The 24,684-nt window shown below is 39.1% G+C and overlaps 1 protein-coding gene across 1 annotated transcript in view; it reads right to left on the reverse strand.

Annotated features, from left to right (window-relative positions):
* Positions 1–7,267: 7,267 nt before the first annotated feature.
* The window catches only part of LOC126236827 (male-specific lethal 3 homolog), a 159,594-nt gene continuing 142,177 nt past the window's right edge, over positions 7,268–24,684 (reverse strand). Inside the window, exons 10-11 of the mRNA XM_049946429.1 lie at positions 24,563–24,647; positions 7,268–8,874 (exon numbers count right to left, since the gene is read on the reverse strand). Of these exons, the coding sequence (XP_049802386.1) occupies positions 8,796–8,874; positions 24,563–24,647 (164 nt within the window). The 3' untranslated portion in view covers positions 7,268–8,795. The remainder of the gene's footprint in view (positions 8,875–24,562; positions 24,648–24,684) is intronic.

The raw sequence follows: 24,684 nt of genomic DNA on the forward strand, positions 1-24,684 counted from the left end.
ACTTCTGTTGATGTGTTATATTTGTTGAAGGAACTGTACTTTTTGCAGCACAAAATTGGATGTACTGTGTTTTTTCAAGGTTTAGAGAAAGCCCATTTGCAGAAAACAAATTAATGACTTTTCCAAAGACCTTATTTGTATCATTTTCAATTGGATTTTCTTTCACCGGATTAATAATGATGCTTTTATCATCAGCAAACAGTGTCAGTGCAGTTTCCTGTTTCAGATAGAAAGGGAGGTCATTCACATATACCAAGAACAGGAGGGGACCCATGATTGAACCCTATGGAACACCTAATGTAAGTGGCAAACTTATTTAAATTACTTGACCCATAAAAGGAAACTTTTTGCTTCCTGTTCTGTAGGTATGACTTAAACCACTCATATGCTATTCCATTTATACCATAGAACAATGCTGGTCATGCTGCTTATACTGGCTCATGCGATGTGACACATGCATCATGTGCTGCTGTTGTGACCAAAGCTCTTCTCATGCCAGTTTCTCTGTTACTCATTACGTAGCCAAACTATCCTGACAAAAAGCCTCTCCATCTTCTCAGCATCCCTGTTGACATTAAATTTAATTTCTATAAGCACACATTGTGCAACGTTATAACTATCAAAATACTTGTGATACCTCACAATTCATTTGCAGCAATGTTTAAGAAAAATTTCCACACTCTGTAGCATCTCTCCATTTCCTTCAATATACATTTGTGCTGGCAGATTCAGTCACTTTATCACAATTTCGGGTTTGACAAGAACCTTACTGTCAGGTTTGAGGATTGGTCAGTCATGATCAGTTAAAAGTCCAAAGAGACTCATGTAATCATAAGTTCATAATTTATTAAAAACTTCTGAAGTATTGTGATAAATACTCATAACAAAACTAATACATTAAATACACCATACACCTGTTTTAATAAAACTTGGCACCGGATGAAATTAGGTTGGCCAAAGCCATCTTACACAATGAAATATAAGCAGTAAGTGAATCATCATGCCTGCTTTCTGTCACTGAAAATCTGAAAGCAAGAATAACTGAAGGCAAGCAATACAGTCAAAAGTCACTATTGAACTATTTACGTGACTTGTCAGTGTCATAGACTACAGAATCAGTTTAACTGCGGCTACAATTAAATGCACTGTGTTTGCATGTTACTTAGATACTCTTTGACTTCTCTTGTGAAATGGTTTAATGCAATTATAAAAACTTGTAATGTATGTTTCTCTGATTTTCACTATATCAAATAACGAACTGTATACACAGTCCAGTCAGATTAATATGACCACCGCCTTTGTTTAACATCAACATGCAATAACCACTCACAGACAGCACATGGAAACACTTGCAGTAGACAGTATATAAAGTGTGTAGAGGGGATGCAAAAAACAGAGTAGTCATTGTCATAATGTGGAAACAGAGCGATTTATCTGATGTCCTAAAGGGACGATCATTGGCTTTTGGTCAAAGAGTGGAAGCATTTCCAGAACAGCTAAGTTTGTAAACTGTTCATGTGTCACCATGGTTAAAGTATACCATGCATGGCAAAATGGTAATACCAAAAGCTTGTGCTGAGGCAACCGTGTTGCACATGACCCATAGTGACAGCATGGAATGACGACTGTGGAGATGTGTACGAGTGAATAGACATGCAACTAATGAGCAAATGATCAGCCAGATGAAACAAGGCACTACCAGCAGTGTCTCCTCAATAACTTTTCAGAGAACTATGCTGTATATGGGCCTCTGCAACAATTGTTGTAGTCCAGGATGGAGGAGAGGGCGATATGGTCTGGAGACTGTTTTCTTTGCATTCCCTGGGTGATCTTGTCATTCTGGAAGGCATAATGGTTCAATATAAGTATGTGTCTAGTCATGGTGCCATGTCCACCCCTACATGCAGTTTGTTTTTTATCCGCACGATGTCATCAACCAGTAAGACAACACAATGTGTCACACAGCTCGCAGTGCACGTGTGGGCCAAGGAACACCAGGACAAGATTACTTTACTCCCCGGACCACCAAACTCCTCAGATTTAAACCAAATCGAGAATCTTTGGGACCACCTTGATCACCATGGGTCCTCAACCAAGAACCCTAATGCAGTTGGTCATGGTAGGGAGTAGGCATGGCTCCATAACCCTGTCAGTATCTCCAGGAACCTCATTGATTCTTTTCCTGTATGTCTTACAATGGTTTGTGCTGCAAAAGGTGGTTATACAACCTTTTGGCTGTTGATCACATTAATGTGACTGGACAGTATATAATAGAAATAAGACTACAATTTTATATGAGACACACACCCTAGCTGATCAAAAGTTTCTGTACACCCCTATGTAATGTGGAATCACCACTAGCTGTCAGTATAAAGGAGCCTGGGAGTATTGTGTTGTCAGCGGAGAAGCAGTAACATTAGAATGGGCCGGGCAGGTGTGCTCGGTGACATTGAATGAGTACTAGTCGTTGGATGACACCTGAGTAACAAATGCATCAGGGGCATTTCAACTCTTCTAAAGCTGCCCAAGCGGACTGTTAGTAATGTGACTGTGAAGTGGAAGTGCAAAGGAGCCACCACAGCTAGAGCAAGACCAGCCAAAACTCATGAACTGACGAATAGGAACCGTTGAGCTTTGCAGAGGGCTGTTGTAAAAAACTGCACAAAATCAGTGGATGCAATCATTTGAGAGTTAAAAGTGCTACCTGCAGTCTAGCTAGACCAATGACAATGCACAGTGAGTTAAAAAGAATGGGTTTCCATGGTTGAGCAGCTCTTCATAAGCCAAACATTTCTGTAGGCAGTGGTAAAATACGTTTAAGGCGGTGTAATTTGCAACACTACTGGACTGTGGATGACTGCAAATGAATGATTTGGAGTGAAGGATCACACTTTACCCTATGGCAGTCCAATGACAGGGTGTTGATTTGTGAAGAATGTTACCTGCCATCATGTGTAGTGCCAACAGTGAAGCATGGACCACATGGTGTTACGGTACAGAGGTGTTTTTCATGATTAAGGTGCAATCCCCTTACTGCTCTTAAGGAAATGCTAAATGCGGAAGGATACAAACACATTTTGTAGCATGTATACTGCTTACAGTAGATCAACAGTTTGAAGATGACTGATTATATTAGCATGACAATGCACCCTATCATAAAACATCTATAAAGCAATTGTTTGTGGATAATATTCCTGAAATGGAATGGCCTGCCCAGAGTCTTGATTTGAACCCAATGAAAGACTTTCGGAATGAGTTAGAACACTGACTTTGTTCTAGACACGTGTGTGCAATATCAGTAACTTCTCCTGTTTTTGCTCTTGAGGAGGAATGGGCTACCATTCCTCCATAGTGTAGTAGTATCCATCACTATTTCAAAATAAATTTGTATAATTTTAGCTTGATTAATCGATTTCTGTTGAAAAAAATTTTCTACTTTTAAAAAGTGATGTTAAATCTCTGGTGTAAATCTGCCACACAGTGTTTGGTATACCCACTTTCTTTTCTCTCTCTTCCAAAAGTCGTCGTCTTGTCTGGATGTGTTAGAGAGCAGAATGCAAATTTTGGCCACTACCGTAGTCGCACACATTAATGCATTTATATTCTGTTGGCCTGCTGATTTGAGGAACATGTCTTACCCATAGTGAACAATATCCATACAATACATCTAAGGTGAAATATAATCCATAATTTACTTATTTGTAGAGATTCACAGATAACTCATTATTCTTAATAAGTATCTTTTAAGTCTTTATAACAGGAAACAAATTTTACGTGCCGTCCCTTACCACTGATGCCCTATGCTGTTGCAAGAGACGTTTTACAGTGTTGTGAGTGTAGTTAGTAGTCAACAAGGAATACATTAAAACGTCATGCTTGAAGCAACAGCTTTACTACATGAAAAGTGAAAATGTACAAGGAAGGATTAGAAAGTAATGCACAAAATTTTTTTTTCACCCCTAGTATTGCAGCTGGAATGTTGAAATTTCATGATGATATAGATTGAAGTTTGCGTTAAAGAGGGTATTTTGTTTTCATGTGCAGCTATAGTGATAGAAGCCTGAACTATGAAACAAAAATGTCCACCATGTTACTGTTGTCAACCTGTGAAGAACAGCGAAGTGCAATTTTGGGCCAAAGGGCATAAGTGGTGTGCATTCTTTGAAGAAGGCCGTGTGAACCTTGGTGATTTGGCACCCTCCAGGCAGCTGGTAACAACTGCAACACCGAAGAATGCAGGAGCCACTGATGCAGCAATTATGAATGACTGGCATGCACTACTTCAAACATTTTCACAGCAGTTCAACATTTCCTGTGGTGCAGTCTATAATACTGTTCATATGTTGAAATTTCGTAAGGTTAGTTCTCACTGGATGCCTAAGAACCTGACAGACAACCACAAGGGTCTGCAAATGAGAACAAACTTGCATGACTTAATGTGTTACACCACAGAAGGGCATGGCTTTCTGAAAGGAGTTATCGCTGGTGATGAGTTGTGTGCATATCACTGCACACCAAAAGCAAGCAAGCCTCTATGGAGTGGAAACATGCTGGTTCCCCAGTACAAAAAAAATTCAAATAACTCAGTCTGCCAGGAAAGTGCTTGTGACAGTGTTCTGGGATATATGGGGTGTGTTATTGATGAACTTGGCTGAACACGGGACAACTGTGAATGGTGCAGCCTACATTAAAACTTTGGTCAAGCTGGATTGTGCCCTTTGTGACTGATGTTACAACATTAATACTGACGGTGTCAGACTTAAAGACAATGTTCACCCCGATGTCGCTGCTCCTGTTGGTGAGAAAATCCTCAAATTTAGGTGGGAGGTGCTCCAGAATCCACCATACAGCTGGATCTTGTACTGTTGGACTTTTGTCTGTTTCCATGAAGAAATTCCTGGCTGGCTACTTCTTTGTGACAGATGCAGAAGTGAAATCAGCAGTCTGTAGATGGCCATACTCCAATAAAATGGACTTCTACAAACAGGGAATATTGAAACTGGTACCGCAATGGGAGAAATATATTGAGAACTTTGGTGACTACGTAAAAAATTGGATAAAAGATGTTCATTTGTGATTTTTTTTGTTTTGTTACCTACTAAACTTTTTGATAGTAAAATGATTGCATATTACTTTTCGATCTTCCATAATAGTAAGCAATAAACTTTTCCTTTCGCCATGTTGTGGCAGCTGTCAGTAAGAAAATTTTTTTATAAAGGTTCAAAATTAAGTGTACAGTTTTTTGAAAGTCTCTAAGTGTTCTCATTCTCAAATACTACACGAATAAATTCTGACAATTCGCATGTCGTGGCCTATACTTCCTTTCCATCCCCACCTCCACACCTTTGATAGGTGCATGTGTCCTATCTCCAAAGCGATTATTTTCAGACAGTAAGTGATATATGTATCAAGTTTGGTTGAAATAGGTCCAGTGGTTTAAGAGGAGATGTGGGACATACATAAACACTTGCATCCATTTTTATAATATGCATAGATTTTTATAGGAAGCTTCATTGCCATCATCTTAATGAAGTAAAAATAATTTCATTACAAACTCTGTAGAAAATTCTTTGTAAAATTTATTGTATCTTTAATAAAAGTATTGTTTTCTTTTTCATGCACAATGGAAACACATAATTACAACAAAATGGTTGAAAAAAAGAGGAAGGAAGCAAGCTGAGGATGTGCTAAAAAGAAAAAATCTAATCCTGGACATGACTTCCACTGGCAGAAAAATTACAAGTCAGATAGTTTCTTTTATTATGAGCTTTGTTTCTGCACAGAGTAATAGCATTTCAAAATTTCATGTGTAGATAATAATCAGAATGTTTCAGTTCAAAATTAATTATGACATGTGAACTTCAGCACTGGATATAATGGTAAAGATAAAACGGTGTGGAGCTCTTAGAATATATAGCTTTATGAGATTGTTTCTAGCAGATTGTCACCCATTATGCGACATTTTTTACAAGAGATATTTCACTGTAGGCAGTGTTATATGCGTAGTGTTCATTGTTTCTTTATCTAGCGAATTTCGTTTGGAATAGTTTTGAAAATGGAAATGGAGAGACAAGATCAGACAGCCGTAAATCCTGCCACTGCCATCAGTAAATATGATTGTCATGAAGGGACGTATGTGGTCCGCAACCAGTGTACGATACTCCTTGGCCATCATGGTGAATTGCACGACTTCCACTGGACCCATGGATGCCCACGTTAATGTTCCCCATAGCATAATGGAGTTGTCGCTAGCTTGTCTCCATCATGCAATACAGGTGTCAAGGAGCTGTTCCTTGAAGACGACTGGTTCGTGCCCTCCTATCGGCATTATGAAAAGGTTTCAGAATTCATCAGACCATGCAGTGCTCTGTGCCAATGTCCAGTGCTGGTGGTCATGTGCCCACTTCAGTCATAGCCGCCAGTGTCATGATTTTAGCACTGGTGCATGCATGGGCTGTTGGCTGTGGAGGCCCATTGTTAGGAGTGTTCGGTGCACTGTGTGTTCAGATACACTTGTACTCTACCCAGCACTGAAGTCTTATATTCGTTTCACCGCAGTTCACCACCTGTCCTGTTTTACCAGTCTGCCCAGCCTACGATGTCCGACACCTGTAACGAGGGGTGGCTGCCAAACCCCATGATGCCTGGATGTGTTTTACAGCATTCCTCAAAAACCTGGCAAGTTGTCCAGTTGGGGCAGTCATTCCTCATCAGGTGACGCTGCTATCGTCTGGACGGGTTTATATTGATAGTAAATGAGAGATTACAATGTTCTGGCTAGTCAGTTTATGTATGATTTGTATGTCTGTCTGCTTGCTACACATTGCATATATTACACTTTCATCTGTGATGTGACAAAGGATGCTACCATTTGATTCTAATTTGACACTGGCTAATCTATTTCAAACTTCAAGATGACAGCTTAATCTGTTAAAAGTGAATCCAATAAATTTTTGTGCAGCTGATAACTGATTTTTATATGTGTTAAAATAATATTCTCAGTACCTGCTCCTGTAATATGCTGGAAGATGGTTCTGCAAACAACACCCATTCATAATGATGCCTCAGCATGGACACAGGTGTAACTGTTCCCCTATCTCAATTTAAGAACAAGCAGTTCGACTATTCTTCAGGATCCTTACAATTGTAGAATGCTGGTAATATGGTGAAGTTTTGCAGTTTTGGTTCATAGGAGGTACTGCCAGAGTTGAAATGACTATCTCCTCTGGAAGTACAGCAGTCACTAAAATGCAAAATTTTCTTTTGGCAAATTATGTGCTATATTGATATTCATACAAACACAAACAGCAGCTCTCAGTGGTGACTGTACAGCAACTAGTCCACCACTTAAATCAAAACAGAAAAAATTGAAAAACACTCAATACATTTTTTGTCACTGCAAGTGGAGCAACAGTAAAAAAAACCACCATATAAAAGGCAGTCCTTTTAGAAAATCACATTCTTGGAATATCATTTATTGTAGAAGAATGGATTAACAATAAGGGAAAATACATTTTTATGACCAGTTAACAGTATTTTCCCACTGCAGTCTTTTACATCTACGAAAGACATGAAGATTGAAACAAAGGTGGGTGTGTGATCTCTCCAACATGCATTCAATGTGTGTTCCAGCCGTAACAGATTAAATCTTTGTGCTGAATAAATGACTGACAGGCACAGTGATTCAACCGACAGCTGCTCCTCTCTTTACGTAACACAACTTGATATGAATGATGGGCTGATTCCCCATTTCAATCTCAAACACTTAAGAGAAAAAAAAATATGAAACACACAACACTCAAGTAAACTTTCTTAACAGCTTGATACCTGTATCCAGTTTTGTCACTATAATAGTAGTGCTGCCATTGAAATTGTATGAAAAAGAAATTCAGAGTACCAGTTTTACGTAAAATTCTGTATTTTACTGATTCATCCACTTTCACCAGCAACATAGCACGCTACTGATAATTTGGCTTTTTGTACATACAATCAATCAGCTGTCACAAACTTATAAGACACAAAACACTGTGTCAAAATCTTCCAGCTTCAGAGAGGAAAAACATTAAAGTTATTATTGACAATCAGCAAGTCTGAGGTATCCGTAACAGCACAATAGTTCTTGAATAAAATAACTTAGGAACTTAAACTAAAGTAACCTGAGCTTTCATAGTTAAAGGATCTGGTTACTTCCACTGAGAAGCAAGTCATAATTATCAAAGAAGCAGACAATTAATCACTCTCCAATATTCATGTCTGCGTATATTGTTATCTACACATCTTTGGTCCCAGAAGCATACTATATAAATGGCACATAGTGAAGTTTGCACTAACCATTCTTATCAAATACATGGCTGATGATAACAGACAATATTTTGTAGGGTACAGGAGATAACATGAAAAATACCAACTGAACTGGAAACACCAGATCAAAATCTTCAGTGACATGCATTTTTATAACTTAACATTTAACAAATGTTTTTAAAAATAGCACTTTCTATAAACTATTTACAGAATATAAAATAAGAGGCTATGTGTAAATACAGCAAATCAGTCATTTTGTTCAAGTGAGGGTAGTTTATAACTAAACATTCAACAAATGTTTTTAAAAATAGCACTTTCTATAAACTATTTACAGAATATAAAATAAGAGGCTATGTGTAAATACAGCAAATCAGTCATTTTGTTCAAGTGAGGGTAGTTTATAACTAAACATTCAACAAATGTTTTTAAAAATAGCAATTTCTATAAACTATTTACAGAATATAAAATATGAAGCTAGGCATAAATACAGCAAATCAGTCATTTTGTTTAAGTGGAGAGCAATTATCTTCGTACACATTTTCTTCAAACCAGTCTCTATTTTTCTCCAAGTATCTACAAAATGAGAAAACAATTTTAATTAAAACAGAGAAGAATGAATTTAACATAGAAATGTCAGCCATGTCACAGTACTTTTTTTTTTGAATAGAAAAGTAGACGTCCACAAACGGGTAAAAATGAGACATTATCACTTTCTTACAAGGAATGTTAACTTCTATATTTGAGCAAAAGATGGTAGTTTATATTCAATATTTTATCCATGATAATTTTGTACATTTGGGGTTAAAATGGATAAATATAAGTAATCTGTAGGTTGTGGGATGTATGTAAGATGTGCTTTTGTCAATCCATCTCCTACATTATGGGCAGAAGGCTCTCTCTGCGTACACCGTTCTGTGTATACTGAGATGGCACACAGTTTCACAGTCTGTTACTGTCATGTTGGCTTAATTTTAGTTTTTACTACCCACTAAATTCCACACAGTCACATGGCTACATAATTAACAATGCATTGCTATTAGGTCAAAGAGGTATTCAGTTTTATTCAAAACCCACTGTTAAAGAATTAGTCACTAACATCTGAAGGGTACAGGGAAAGAGAGATTCAAAGCTCACTTTTGGTGAAATTTGAGATTCTAGTACTAATGGATTCTGTTTGTTGCACTACAGTCTAACAGCTTCATACACAGAGAAAACCATTCACAGTCCATAAAAAGTCAGTATAGAAGAAAAGTGCCCCAGGGAAAAATGAAGTCCCCTGTGAAATGGAGGGAGATGAGGGAGAATCAGAGTCCATGTACATTTTAAATGAAAATATTCCCGGAGTTTATTGTTTTAAAAGCTGGTCAGCTACTATACTGTTGTTGAATGGCATCTAATTTTCTGATGTGCAGAAAGGCAGTTTGCATTTCAGTAGAAAATCAAGCAATGAGAATGTTACAGCTGTTCATCAGAGAAGAGCAAAGGAAAGACCTAAACATGGTATACTTCTAGATGTGAGTGAACATAAGTGTGACAAGTCGTGTTCCTTGTGAATATAGCGAATGCGGAAAACAGCATTTCATGAAAATTTTAAAACATGAACATGATATACTAGTCTGGGAGTTCAATTTACTTGAAAACAAGAATTTACAGAGTGCACACTTGCATGCTTGTTTTCAATAATTTCAGTTTTGCCTGTGAGAAAAGAAGACCATGGAAACCACAAGAAAATGGCAATCTATGAGACCACTATTACTGCTATGAGGTACATGTACACAGGGACAGAAAATTTATTGAAATTCCTGTTTGTTACAAGGCCGTTATGAGTTTGCATGGTGTAACAAGCCAGAATATGTTAACAATCAATAATCTCTTTCTACCACTGCTCTTGCTCTTACTAACAGCTGAGGTACTCATTCTACTAGACACATGAAAAAGACAGCCGAGGCTGTTGCTAATTTAATGAAACATACAAGTTCCCTTCAAGACTGTTCTTCTCACTATAGCCTTCAAGGTACCTCTAAGATTTATCTACCTGAAGAATTAAACCTTAAAATATTGCATCAGATGTATACAGAGACATTTCTAGAGTTCCCCCATTTCTTATGAATGTTATCGGAACATAATTCAGACTAAATTTAGTACTACTTTTGGGTACCCAATGTCAGATACTTGCTCTGCAAGCAATGAATCTAAAGCAAAAAGTTCTCTCTTCTTGTAGCAAAATTTAATGATAGCAGTAGAGCAGAAGAAGTAGATAAAGAAATTAAGCAGCTAGAAACTCTTAATTTATTATGTAAGAAGGATGCTGAAGTCATCTGTCAGTGAAAATATGGAGCCAAAATTAAAGTTACGTGAAGTCATGAACATGGGGCAATAGGCATAGATACATGAAAAATCTTACAGCGCCCAATGTTAGCGCTAATGATGTATACTACAAGTGACAGCTGTCCTTTTACATGTTTACTGCATATGTTTTTACTTCAGGAAAAGGATACTTTCATACCTACAACAGGACCATAGCCAAAAAGGAGTTGATGACGTTCCAACAATGTTATTACACCTTTGCTTTTATCATTCTTCAGTACTTTATTTGCACTTTTTTGTGATTCTTGCCCTGGGGACAATAATAATTATGTCTTTATTCAACATTCCATCCTGGATTTTCCATATGTCATTATTCAGCTATCCATGCAACAGATTAGAATCAATCAAAGTAACCTTTCCTATTACAGGGCAGTTACATGGAATGTGACAAAGTTACATATGTATTAAATCAAAAAGCCCACATTGAAACAATCAGCGATTGGAATGAGCACGTCAAAAGATGCCACAGAAACTATTCCCTTCAATGTCATCAAGTGTGGCCAAGAAAAGTTCTAATCGTGTTCTCCATTTCTCAGTAAAGAATACAGAAAGAAAAGTCCAATGACGTCCAATGACGTCCAATGACGTCCTGTGTTGTTGCCATGCACAAATTCAAAACAAGCCAAAACCTTCATATTTAAGTTTAATTCCACTCTCCAACCTGCAATACCTGAAGAAATTCTGTTTGAAAATGCACTTTTTTCCCCCAAGATTACCCAGTCAACAATGACTAATTTGGTGCAAACATTGAAAAATTAATTTCGTTGATGTTTTATAAGTATTAATTGTTTACATTTTTTTAAGACAAACAGTTACATATAATGCAACCCATTCTAGAAAGTAAGTGGTCTACGATTGTTTTTGATTGTAAAGATGTGTACCTTCACTTTTCATTGTTAATAAACAAATCCCTATACCACATGACACTAATTTAAGGGTCTATTAGAGAAACACCTTGAGAATTATTCTAAATAAGTTTTCTGTACATCTGATACATTTTATCTGTGCAGTTTTTTAACTTCAAATTAAATTACTGCAAAATATTAGAAACTGGACTTCAATTGTTTTTCCCTTGTATCCTTCATTTGCTTTATAGCGGTTTTATTTGAGTAAAAGTATTACATTATTCTTCAGTGTTTCGAGTACATTGAAGTGGATGATGGCAGCTCAGAACAAACAACAAAAGTCAGCTCCATAGGTAACGTTTAATGGAACTTTTTTTCTGCTGCTGATAAGAGGGTCAGTACGTCATTGAAGGTGCCTTCTCTGAATATATATTCTGAGTTCAGTTTAACATAAATTTAAATTGTCTGACATGCTTGGATGCAGTTCTTTTTCTTTGTGTTGTTCAACTTCAGCTCAATATCACAAGTTAAGATGTTTTCTTCAATTCAGACGTATATCCAACATATGAGAAAGAGTGCACATCCAACATCTGAAGTCAGAATGATAATGGAATAGGAACTCTAGGGTAGAGAATGTTAAGAATGAAACCAACACACTAGCAAAGGATGTGTCTGCCTCCACTTCACAATGAAGAAAATGAATAAACAACAACAACAGCAACAACAAAAAAGAAAATACTGAGCGTGAAGAGGAAAAGAGACATAAAAATAAACAGAAGGGAGGGAAAACAAAGTGCAAGCCAAGCAATGGAAAGCAATTGCACAAATGTAGATTTAAGCACAAAGAGGTTTTTATGGACAGTGCCCCTTATGTTTCTAACTTTATTTCAATGAGACAGCCATAGATTTAGTATTAGAGTGTGACGTATTCTCTGTTGTCTACTACTCATTACATTGTATCCATTGGCGTCCCAAAGTGGGGCGAGGGGGAGGGACAGTGTGCAAGATGAGGTTGCTGTGTTCTGTGCCATGTCGTGAACAATGAACTCGTCAGTCCTCTAGTGGTGCAGAGCAGCTACCTACTGTATGTCAGTATCACCAGAAATTTGGAGATAAGGCTCACAAGTGCACCTCAATTTCCACTTATCCAAATGACAGCGGAACTCTGACATATGCCGCCGATTGCTGGTCAAGCTCTCAGCAATCTCTTTTTCAGTGATCAGAAGACTACGAAAATTTCTTGTAGGCACTGGCTCAGGCTTTTGCATGTATCCATGGACTTTACAACTGTTGGCCACCAACTTTGTTCTGTCTTTCTGCCACAGATAATTCACCTATAGCGACTTATAGTACACAATGTATTGAGATGGACTCTGAAATTCCATAGTGCAGTCCAATGCTGACTACAGGCTGCAAGGGCTGTCATTCTGTTTTGCATACTTGCATGACATCTTCATTTTTTCGGCCATTGCAGTACAGTACCAGCAACATTTGATCAAAATTTTTAAATGCTTATAACAGAACAGCTTGTGTGTTTTTGGTAAGCCACAGATTACTTTGTTGCTGTTGTTGTTTTCATTGTCTTCGTCTTGAGTCCAAAGACTGGTTTGATGCGATGCAGCTCTCCATCCTATGCTACTCTATCCTGTGCAAGCTTCTTCATCTCCGAGCAACTACTGCAACCTACATCCTTCTGAATCTGCTTACTGTATTCATCTTTTGGGCTCCCTATCTGATTTTTATCCCCCATGCTTCCCTCCAATACTAAACTGGTGATCCTTTGATGTCCCAGAATGTGTTCTACTAATTTATCCCTTCTTCTAGTCAGGTTATACCACTATTTCATGTTCTCCCCAATTATATTCAGTACCTCCTCATTAGTTATGTGATCGACCCATCTAATCTTCAGTATTCTTCTATAGCAGCACATTTCAAAAGCTTCTATTCTGTCCTTGTGTAAACTGTTTACTGCCCTTGTTTCACTTCCATGTGTGGCTGCACTCCACACAAATACTTTCAGAAAAGACTTCCTTACACTTAAATCTATACTCAATGTTAACCAAATTCTCTTCACAAAAGCTTTTCTTGCCATTGCCAGTCTAATTCCCTCAGCGTCACCTGATTTAGCTCTACTACATTCTATTATCATCATTTTGCTTTTGTTGATGTTCATCTTATATTTTTCTTTCTAAGACACTGTCCATTCTATTCAACTGATTTTCCAAGTCCTTTGCTGTCTCTGAGAGAATTACATCATAAGCAAACTTCAAAGTTTTTTGGACTTTAATCCTTACTCCAATTTTTTTTGTTTCCTCTATTGCTTGCTCAATATACAGACTGAATTACATCAGGTATAGACTATAACCCTGTCCTGCTCTCTCTCAATCACTGCTTCCCTTTCATGCCCCTCAACTCTTATAACTGCCATTTGGTTTCTGTAGAAATTGTGAATAGCCTTTCACTCCCTGTCTTTTACCCCTGCCACCTTTGGAATTTGAATGACATTTTTCCTGTCAACATTGTCAAAAGGTTTTTCACAGTCAACAAATATTTCCTTCTGTCACTTCATTTTATCAGAAGGGGGATTGCCACTACCCGAGAAAGTAGAAGCCGTTATGAAAATTCCACAGCCAGAAACCAGCAAAGACTTGCGCTGTTTCTTGAGAGCACTGACTTGCAAGAACTGTTGACTGGAGCACTTCTTGGGACCTACAATTAACAAGGGCAGTGTTCGGAAAGGGTCTCACTGATTGGGCTCAACTGCGCAACCAGAAGCAGGTAGATATGACCCTTTTAAGTTCCTTGAATATCTTGCCTGAGTGGTCTATAAGTAAAGAGAAAACGCTCTCTAAGCATTTACATTAGACATGAGTAAGTTTTGAGCAACAACTGTCTTGTCTGTGGCATGGCACAGAGATTAAGCCCGCTGACTCTTGACTTGATAACTCTGGTTTGATCCCAGCTGCTATTGTGGTTTTCTTTTTTTTCCTTCATTATTTTATTTCATTCCTTGCAATGCCAATGTCCTTGGTTGTAATGTTCTCAATGTCACTTCTTCATAATAGCCTCATGGATCCTGAAATCTTTCCAATGTTTCAGAGTGGGTGAATGGAATTTTGTCATTTCTAGTGACACTTTGTTTTATTTCTTCCCACCAAAATAACAGAAAATTATGCAAAAGGATTGTCACAAGTGGGGTTGCATGTGTGTGCCTTCAGTGTCAGTGAAGTATGGTATTCTGTCAGATGCATGAACCAGTTGGAGATTTTCCAGATACAATAGCATGCTTTGCACAGATTGATGTAGTAGGCCACTCTCACCATAAAATGGTCAGCATTATTTATTAACTGCAATTCATTGATTCCTCTTTGGCCAGAAATTATGTCAGTCGAGAACATATTGATAGAAATGCTGGCCTTTGCCTTTGTGTCAAACAGGGTTTCATGATTTGGTTATCTGCTGCTGCACATCATCACAGACCACAGCTGGCAATTTGGGTCTGAGTTATTTACACAACTTAGTAAATTTTGTTGCACTCTCAATCATAGTGAGCAATGGCATGATAGAATATTGGCACCATTCTTGAAAGGCTGCACTGATGTGTCATGATACTAGCTGGACAACTGCCCTACCCATGATTTTGCTTTGACTTTGCACCACAGACGACCTGGACTTTGAATCATTGCTCACAGAACTTGTGTATTGCAAGGCACTTCGAATGACGGGCAAGTTCATTGACTCCAGTTCATACAATTACCTGACCACGACCAATCAGACTTCAATCATCACCTCATGGAAAATATTGCACGCATTCACCCTCGTCAAGCATCAAGGCATGGAATGGCACCTACCTGTGAGCATTACGACTTGCAAACTCACTTGCATGTCATGTTACAAACAGTGTCCAATCATTGCTATACATCAGCCCATATTCATTAATCAAAAGAGGAGCATAACTCTTGACACAGTGCAGCCAGACTGTGGATACCAATTGCACTTGATGGGAGCTGCAATCTGGCATGGGTAAGGAGGTGGCATGGGGCAAGAAGGGAGAGGGATGAGAGGGCAGGGATGAGGGAAGGAGTAGTGCTGCTTCTGGGCACAAGCAGGAATGCAGTGTGGACAGGATACGGCTGCTGTGCTGCTAGGTTTCTTTGTGTGTGTGTGTGTGTGTGTGTGTGTGTTTTTTTCCTACATCAGAAGAAGGAATTTTGACTGAAAACAAATGCACATCAATGGTGAGTAGCAATCTATTCTTTTCATAATATTGTCGTACTTTTGTGTGTTAAAAGTTTATTATTCCTCGTACATGAGTGTTCATATTTTGTGTTCAAGTTGTTAAAATTTTATAATACCTGGTACAGGAGTGTTCATATTTTGTGTTCTAGTTTTGGTCAGGCAACTATAACACAAAAATGTGTTTACTTCATATGGTTAACACTTAGCCATACTGATTATGAAGAATGGATGTTAGTAGTTTACAGAGCGAATTGCTAGAAACGACAAGGTTTTGTTGTATGTCTTCCTTTACTGTTAGTATGATTAGTAACTTCGAAATTACATACTCCTTATGTTACCATTAGGAAATAAAACCAAACAGGATTCTTTATTCAAACCAAATAGGAAATGCAAAGAAAAAGAGGGAAACATTCCACGTAGGAAAAATATATCTAAAAACAAAGATGATGTGACTTACCAAAGGAAAGTGCTGGCAGGTCGACAGACACACAAACAAACACAAACATACACACAAAATTCCAGCTTTCGCAACAAACTGTTGCCTCATCAGGAAAGAGGGAAGGAGAGGGAAAGACGAAAGGATGTGGGTTTTAAGGGAGAGGGTAAGGAGTCATTCCAATCCCGGGAGCGGAAAGACTTACCTTAGGGGGAAAAAAGGACGGGTATACACTCGCGCACACACACACATATCCATCCACACATATAGAGACACAAGCAGACATATTTAAAGACAAAGAGTTTGGGCAGAGATGTCAGTCGAGGTGGAAGTGCAGAGGCAAAGATGTTGTTGAATGACAGGTGAGGTATGAGTGGCGGCAACTTGAAATTAGCGGAGATTGAGGCCTGGTGGATAACGGGAAGAGAGGATATATTGAAGAGCAAGTTCCCATCTCCGGAGTTCGGATAGGTTGGTGTTAGTGGGAAGTATCCAGATAACCCGGACGGTGTAACACTGTGCCAAGATGTGCTGGCCGTGCACCAAGGCATGTTTAGCCACAGGGTGATCCTCATTACCAACAAACACTGTCTGCCTGTGTCCATTCATGCGAATGGACAGTTTGTTGCTGGTCATTCCCACATAGAATGCGTCACAGTGTAGGCAGGTCAGTTGGTAGATCACGTGGGTGCTTTCACATGTGGCTCTGCCTTTGATCGTGTACACCTTCCGGGTTACAGGACTGGAGTAGGTGGTGGTGGGAGGGTGCATGGGACAGGTTTTACACCGGGGGCGGTTACAAGGGTAGGAGCCAGAGGGTAGGGAAGGTGGTTTGGGGATTTCATAGGGATGAACTACGAGGTTACGAAGGTTAGGTGGATGGCGGAAAGACACTCTTGGTGGAGTGGAGAGGATTTCATGAAGGATGGATCTCATTTCAGGGCAGGATTTTAGGAAGTCATATCCCTGCTGGAGAGCCACATTCAGAATCTGATCCAGTCCCGGAAAGTATCCTGTCACAAGTGGGGCACTTTTGTGGTTCTTCTGTGGGAGGTTCTGGGTTTGAGAGGATGAGGAAGTGGCTCTGGTTATTTGCTTCTGTACCAGGTCGGGAGGTTAGATGCGGGATGCGAAAGCTATTGTCAGGTTGTTGGTGTAATGCTTCAGGGATTCCGGACTGGAGCAGATTCGTTTGCCACGAAGACCTAGGCTGTAGGGAAGGGACCGTTTGATGTGGAATGGGTGGCAGCTGTCGTAATGGAGGTACTTTTGCTTGTTGGTGGGTTTGATGTGGACGGATGTGTGAAGCTGGCCATTGAACAGGTGGAGGTCAACATCAAGGAAAGTGGCATGGGATTTGGAGTAGGACCAGGTGAATCTGATGGAACCAAAGGAGTTGAGGTTGGAGAGGAAATTCTGGAGTTCTTCGTCACTGTGAGTCCAGGTCATGAAGATGTCATGAAGATGGTAAGTCACATCATCTTTGTACACACACAATAGAGGGAAACATTCCACATGGGAAAAATATATCTAAAAACAAAGATGATGCAACTTACCAAACGAAAGTGCTGGCAGGTCGAAAGACACACAAACAAACACAAACATACACACAAAATTCTAGCTTTCGCAACCAACGGTTGCCTCATCAGGAAAGAGGGAAGGAGAGGGAAAGACGAAAGGATCTGGGTTTTAGGGGAGAGGGTAAGGAGTCATTCCAATCCCGGGAGCGGAAAGACTTACCTTTGGGGGAAAAAAGGACGGGTATACACTCGCGCGCACACACACACACACACACACACACACACACACACACACACACAGATATATATATATCCATCCGCACATACACAGACACAAGCTGTCCTTTTTTTCCCCCCCTAAGGTATGTCTTTCCGCTCCTGGGATTGGAATGACTCCTTACCCTCTCCCTTAAAACTCACATCCTATCGTCTTTCCCTCTCCTTCCCTCTTTCCTGGTGAAGCAACCATTGGTTCCGAAAGTTTGAATTTTGTGTGTGTGTGTGTGTGTGTGTGTGTGTGTGTGTGTGTGTTTGTGTGTCTATCAACATACCAACGCTTTCGTTTGGTAAGTTAAATCATCTTTGTTTTTTTATTTATGGTCAGACCATGAAGAGCATATAGAAAATCACCATAGGGAAGACTGGTCAGTTTAAATTATTTCCTTTGAAGATGAGTGTGACACTGCAGACCAGTTCCACCTAGTGAAACTGAGAAGTTGTGATAGATATTTATCCAACTATAAAAACCTATTTTTTCCATTCATTTTATGTACTTGTGTTACAGACATGTTAACACTGACCCTCCTTGGGGCTGTGGTATGTCTCCTTACTGCTCCTGGGTCATGTTGGGTTTCAGGGACTTCTAATGACGATTACTATTATTTTTGCTAAGACCGTAACGTAATGTTTGCTGGGCAACAAAAGCAGAAGGTGTGGTGATAGCTATTGCAAATGTCCTGTTTCAAAGAATAGTTACTTCCAATACTTCACAGCTAACAATTTTCAGTTGCTTAGGTTTATTAATTTTGACTCTGAGGCACACATATAGCTGCAGAATGCCAATAAGAGAATATTGTTAAAACGATACTGAAGATACACGTGCGAGTTTGACATATTAAATACATGTATTTCTTACTATAAATCATGTTTAATAACATGTGCTGCAGAATATGATTTTGAAACATGTTGGGCAGATGTTTTCACCTTGCCCCTCATCTTTACTATCCCATGAATAAGATGGTTGTCCCTCTGCTGTACAGTAATTTGTGCTTGGGCATTATGTGACTGCAGTGGAGCAGATCAAGTTACAAACAACCACTGCATATGAACGTTTAAAATCTGTAATTTCACGAGATCTTAGCTGTGCACTGTCAGAATTGTGGCCCAAATTTTCACACGGTATCAAATGCTGAGGCTGGTGTCTTACATATACATTTTTTCCCCCTGAAAATATGAGGTCAAGTTAGTGGTGTTTTCTTGCGAAACATGATTCTACACTTCCTGCAAAACTAGATGATATTTTCTATGAAAAGCTTCCAAGGGCTTATCACCCAATAGAGCATGAAGCAGTACTAGCTTTATAATGGAAGAAGCAGTGTCATCTGCAGAGCCTGTAGAAATAATTCAGCTCAAAATAAGGAGAAGCAGCGAGAGCTGACACCCAGTTCATTTAACTGGATTATCACCTTCCAGATGTCACCATTATCCATCATGATTGCATTGGTGTGCATTCACACCTGTCTATAGCCCACAGCCAGACTGCCTCCGAACTGCTGTCATCTGAACGAATATTTATTCCACTTCTTTCTCACAGAGCTTCACTACAAATGATTGCATCGCCTGCAAAAAGTCTGAGGTCACTATTAACACTGCACGCAAGATAATTAATATTCAACATAAATAGTAAAGGTCCCAACACACTTCCCTGGGGCACACCCGAATTTACTTCTATATCTGTCTATGACTCTCCATCCACGATACTTGCTGCCAGAAATCCTCACACTGGCTCAGTTTTAGTTTCAGTGAAGACAGTACTTCATACATTTTGGTCAGGGAGATCAGTGTAACACAGTCAGGCAACAGAAAAATCTGTGGTAAAAATTAATTATTTCCTAATTTTTTTGTTATTTATTACATTCACTAACAAACTCTAAAATAAAATAAATTTATGATAACTAGATAGTATATCCCCTTGAAATGGAAAACTAGATGTAACACATATGTTAGTAAAATATATGCTACTGTTTTTAAATCACAAACACCAACTAGTTACATATTAGTCTACGCACAGGACAGTGGTAACTTCCGAAAATTCTAAAAAATTTCCATTTATTTGCACTGATATACACTGAAATTCAGAGTGATCTATTCTTTGGCAGTAAATATGAATCACCAACACTGAGTTACTACAACACACTTAACTTCCAAAAATTTTCAAATTTATACTTTTGGTCTGAAAATTCTATGACAGTATGACTTTGTTGTGGCACTCAGAAATGTTCAAAACATCACAATGTCTCACAATACAAATGAGTACTGATGCAATCAATGAAAAGTTATGCACAGAAGCAACATGAACAGTAAAATATGCAAATCTAGAATCTCACATCGGCATATGAATCTGGCAAATGCAATCTCTGAAAATTCTGAATTCAGTTTCACATATAAACAAACATGCCAATTGCATTGATTTTTCAATTAGCCGATTCTGCGACAACTTTTACACTGGAATGCCGAGGATTAACACTAGTGCCAGTTTATCTCCAGGGTATATTATATTACAAGAGCCGTACTTAAAAGTCTTGAGTGACTTATTGTTAAAATTACAATTCCAACAACATAACAGAAACCACTGCAGGATTGGAAACTGCAGAATTTACAACACCCGTTGACATATTTTGATGTCACTACTGTCTATCACATAACCACAGATAGTACTTTCAAAATGGGCACTAGCAATGTTTCTTTTTGCTATTGAAATTCACCTCATCCTTCAAAGGGCCTATGTACATGTCTGCACGGGTGCAGCAGTGTTAGGAGAAGGGTGAAACATTTCGAAGTTGGAACACGAGTAACTGAGATGAGCCTAACACAGGTGGCCTTCTAACTGTCTTTGTGGAAACCAAGAGGGAAGTATTGATGAGGTCATTAGAGGAAACAGCCATAGCACAGTGCATTATGGTACAGAGCAGTGCAAGATATGATTCAAAACATGTCTTATCAAAAAGTTTATGCCCGTTGGATCTCAAGTATATTGACTGAAGGGGTGAAGATCACAAACTTCAGAGGGAAACCATCACCCAAAGGCTCCCCATAGACTCTACTAGGCAACCTCTGACAACCATCTTTTCAGTTCTGTTATGAAACTGATGTGAGACCAATGCTATGTGATGGTGGAGGATTTTCAGCAAACAGTGCATCTTGGTACGAGGGTGAGTCGCATGAAAACCTTAAATTTGTAATAACAAATCGAAATTTCGTGCCGTTATCCTGCAAGTTGTAAGCATGCTACAAACAGCGTGCAGAATGGCCTGTAGGTGGCAGCATAGTGCAGATGCACACATACCGTCTCAGTATCAGTATAAAGATGGCCGCCCCACCTGCGACTTACACCAAGGAAGAACAGCATTCTGTTATTCAGTTTTTGCGTAGTGAAGGTGTGAAACCTATTGAAATTCATCGACAAATGAAGGTTCAGTACGGTGATGCATGTCTGTCACAGTAGCAAGTCTACGAATGGAGTAGGAAGTTCGCAAATGGTGTGACTTCAGCAGAAGATGCTCCTCGTCCAGGTCAGGCACAACGAGTTGTGACTCCACAGAACATTGTAGCAGTTGAAGCCATAGTGAAGGAAAACCGCCATCATGTTTACAGATTAGTCATGGGTCAGCACACCACACTGTGCATGATGTGCTCCAGTTTCACAAAGTGTCTGCAAGATGGGTGCCATGACAGCTGACTCCTGAAATGAGAGAACAACGTGTTGATGTTTCTGAAGAACTTCTTCGGAGCTTTGAATGAGAAGGTGATGGCTTCCTTGCAAGAATCGTTACTGGGGATGAAACCTGGGTTCACTTCCACCAACCGGAAACGAAGAGAGTGAGCAAGGAATGATGCCATTCCTCATCACCAAAACCAAAGAAGTTTTGGGACGAAAAAGGCGTCAATTTGGAACATTACATGCCTAGAGGAACCACTGTCACCAGTGCATCATACACAGATCTCCTAAAAAATCATCTGTGGCCTGCAATCAAATCAAAGTGACGTGGATTGCTGTCAGCAGGTGTCCTTTTGCAACATGACAATGCAAGGCCCCATACTGCCCATACAACAGTTGGAACAATCACATACGTGCATTTTGAGTATCTCCTTCATCCACCATACTCATCAGACCTTGCCCCAAGTGATTTCCAGATGTTTGGACCACTCAAAGACGCAATGGGAGGAAAGAAGTTCCGTTCTGATAAAGACGTACGCCATGCGGTGCATGAGCGGTTGCGCAGACTACCAAAAGAATTTTTTACTAAAGGAATTTATGCACTTTGTAAGTGCTGGAGAACTTGCATTGAGCATGGGGGAGATTATGTTCAAAAGTGATACAGCTTTGTACCAATTCTGCACAATAAATAATATTTAAAAAAATATTGAAGGTTTTCATTTGACTCACCCTCATATTTGGGAAGATGGAGAAAAAGAGTTCTATTGTGAGGATATTTTCAAACTTGCAGAATGAAAAAGTGTGCAAAGAATTGGAGACTATGTTGCAAACTGACAAAGCATGTAGATTAAGATGATGTAGTGCATTGTCTAAAAAATAAAGACTGAAAATAACAAAAATTGTTGCTCACTCAGTATGGCCATCTTACTACTGGATTCTAATTACAGAAAATTTTCTCCTGCTTTTAAGTATACTCTGTTATTTACTTCAACAATATGACAATGTACCTGTATACTCTACTTAAACACTGCTTTCCCAAACACATACTGGGAAAGAGTTCCTTCAAGGAAGTTATTTATGTATAGAAAGCATACCTTTCAGAACCCTGTTATAAACACATTGTCCAATGAGCATTTTATGAAACCACCCAAAATTATATTCATTTTTGGTGTCAGTCACTGTTAACCACACAGTTGTGTCTATAATTTTTTTCTTAAATAATTTTCACTATGATTTTCTCTTTTCCACACAAATATTTTGACAGGCCATCTCAATCTGTCAATACCATTAAATGTAAAACTTCCGCCATTGTAATCGTATCACTATTTAATGTACATAATATCTAATCTTTCTAATTTACTTCATGTCACATTACTATGTTCTCCTTTTTTTATATTTAAATACCAGGTCCACAAGTCACATGAGAGTAAGATTGGTGCAGGCTTCAAATTTATTTCTTATTAATATTTATTAACCCAACAAAGAAGACTACTTTCCAATGGCATGTACAAAGAGTCAATGGATCCAAACCCATTATAAATTATTAAATACAATCACACGACAGTTTTTCTGTTTCAACTCCTTTGGTTACAATGGAGGAAAACAACAGAGCGACTCATCACTTTTAATAGTGCCTCACTGATGAAATTTGTTAGAACAGATTAGATAATGGGCCAAAGCCTAGTAAATCTTAAAACATTCAAAGTGCCCCTTGTGCATTGCAGATGAAAGAATTAAATGAAGAAACAAAGCCAACAAACAATTTTATTCAGGAAGCTCTGAAGCTTTACAATGATTAGGCATACTCTCCTATGACAAAGAAGATTAAGAACTGCAAATAATCAAACTTTGTTGGCAGTAACAATATTATGAAAAGGAAAGTTGCTACTCACCATACAGCAGAGATGCTGAGTCACAGATAGGCACAACAAAAAGACTGCCAGTAAGACCTTTGGCAAAAATAGACAACACACATTCACACACACGCAAATGCAGCTCACACACACACAACTGCAGTCTCAGGGAACTGAAACCACACTGTGAGCAGTAGCACCAATGCATGATGGGAGTGGCAACTGAGTAGGGCTAAGGAGGAGGCTGTGGCAGGGAGGGGGAGGGATAGTAGGGTAGGGGTGGCTGGCAGTGAAGTGCTCCAGGTTAAACGGAGGGGAGAAGAGAGAGAGGGAGGGGGGGGGGGGGAGGGTAGCGGAAAAGGAGAGCAGTAAAAAGACTGGGTGTGATGGTGGAATGAGGGCTGTGTAGTGCTCAAATGGGAATAGGGAAGGGGCTGAATGGGTGAGAACAGTGACTAACAAAGGCTGAGGCCAGGAGGATTCAGGAATGTAGGATGTACTGCAGCAGAAGTTCCCGTCTGTGCAATTCAGAAAAGCTGGTGTTGGTGGGAAGGATCCATATGGCACAGGCTGTGAAGCAGTCATTGAAATGAAGGGTATCATGTTGGGCAGTGTGCTCAGCAACCCCCACACAGTCGCCACACCCATCACGCACTGGTGCTACTGCTCGCAGTGTTGTTCCAGCTGCCTGAGACTGCAGTCGTGTGTGTGTGTGTGTGTGTGTGTGTGTGTGTGTGTGTGCGCGTGCGTGCGTGCGTGCGTGCGTGTGTGTGCGCGCGCGCGCGTGCCTTATTGGCCAAAAACTTTATTTGTGACAGTCTTTTCGTTGTCCGTATCTGCAACTCAGCATCTCCGCTATATGGTGAGTAGTAACTTTCCTTTTCATAGTATTGTTACATTCCATCCTAGACTTCCCACTGTTTGATTTTAGTTTGCAGTAATATTTTTTACATGGTGTCAGATTAAGTAATTCTTAATAGATTTTTTTATAATTTAAGTAACAAACAACACACAAAATGTTTGTGTAATTTAATTATCAGAGATGTTAAGAAGTATAAGCATACCTCAGAATCATTTGTAAATGCTGCAATACTATTTTATGTTTCTTTGCTGGAATATTTGTGTTCAGAAGATGACTTGGAAGTATCACTGGAAAATAGGAAACAATTACCTTTTTAGAAATAAT

Source organism: Schistocerca nitens, chromosome 2, assembly GCF_023898315.1.
Source record: "Schistocerca nitens isolate TAMUIC-IGC-003100 chromosome 2, iqSchNite1.1, whole genome shotgun sequence".
Lineage (NCBI taxonomy): Eukaryota > Metazoa > Arthropoda > Insecta > Orthoptera > Acrididae > Schistocerca > Schistocerca nitens.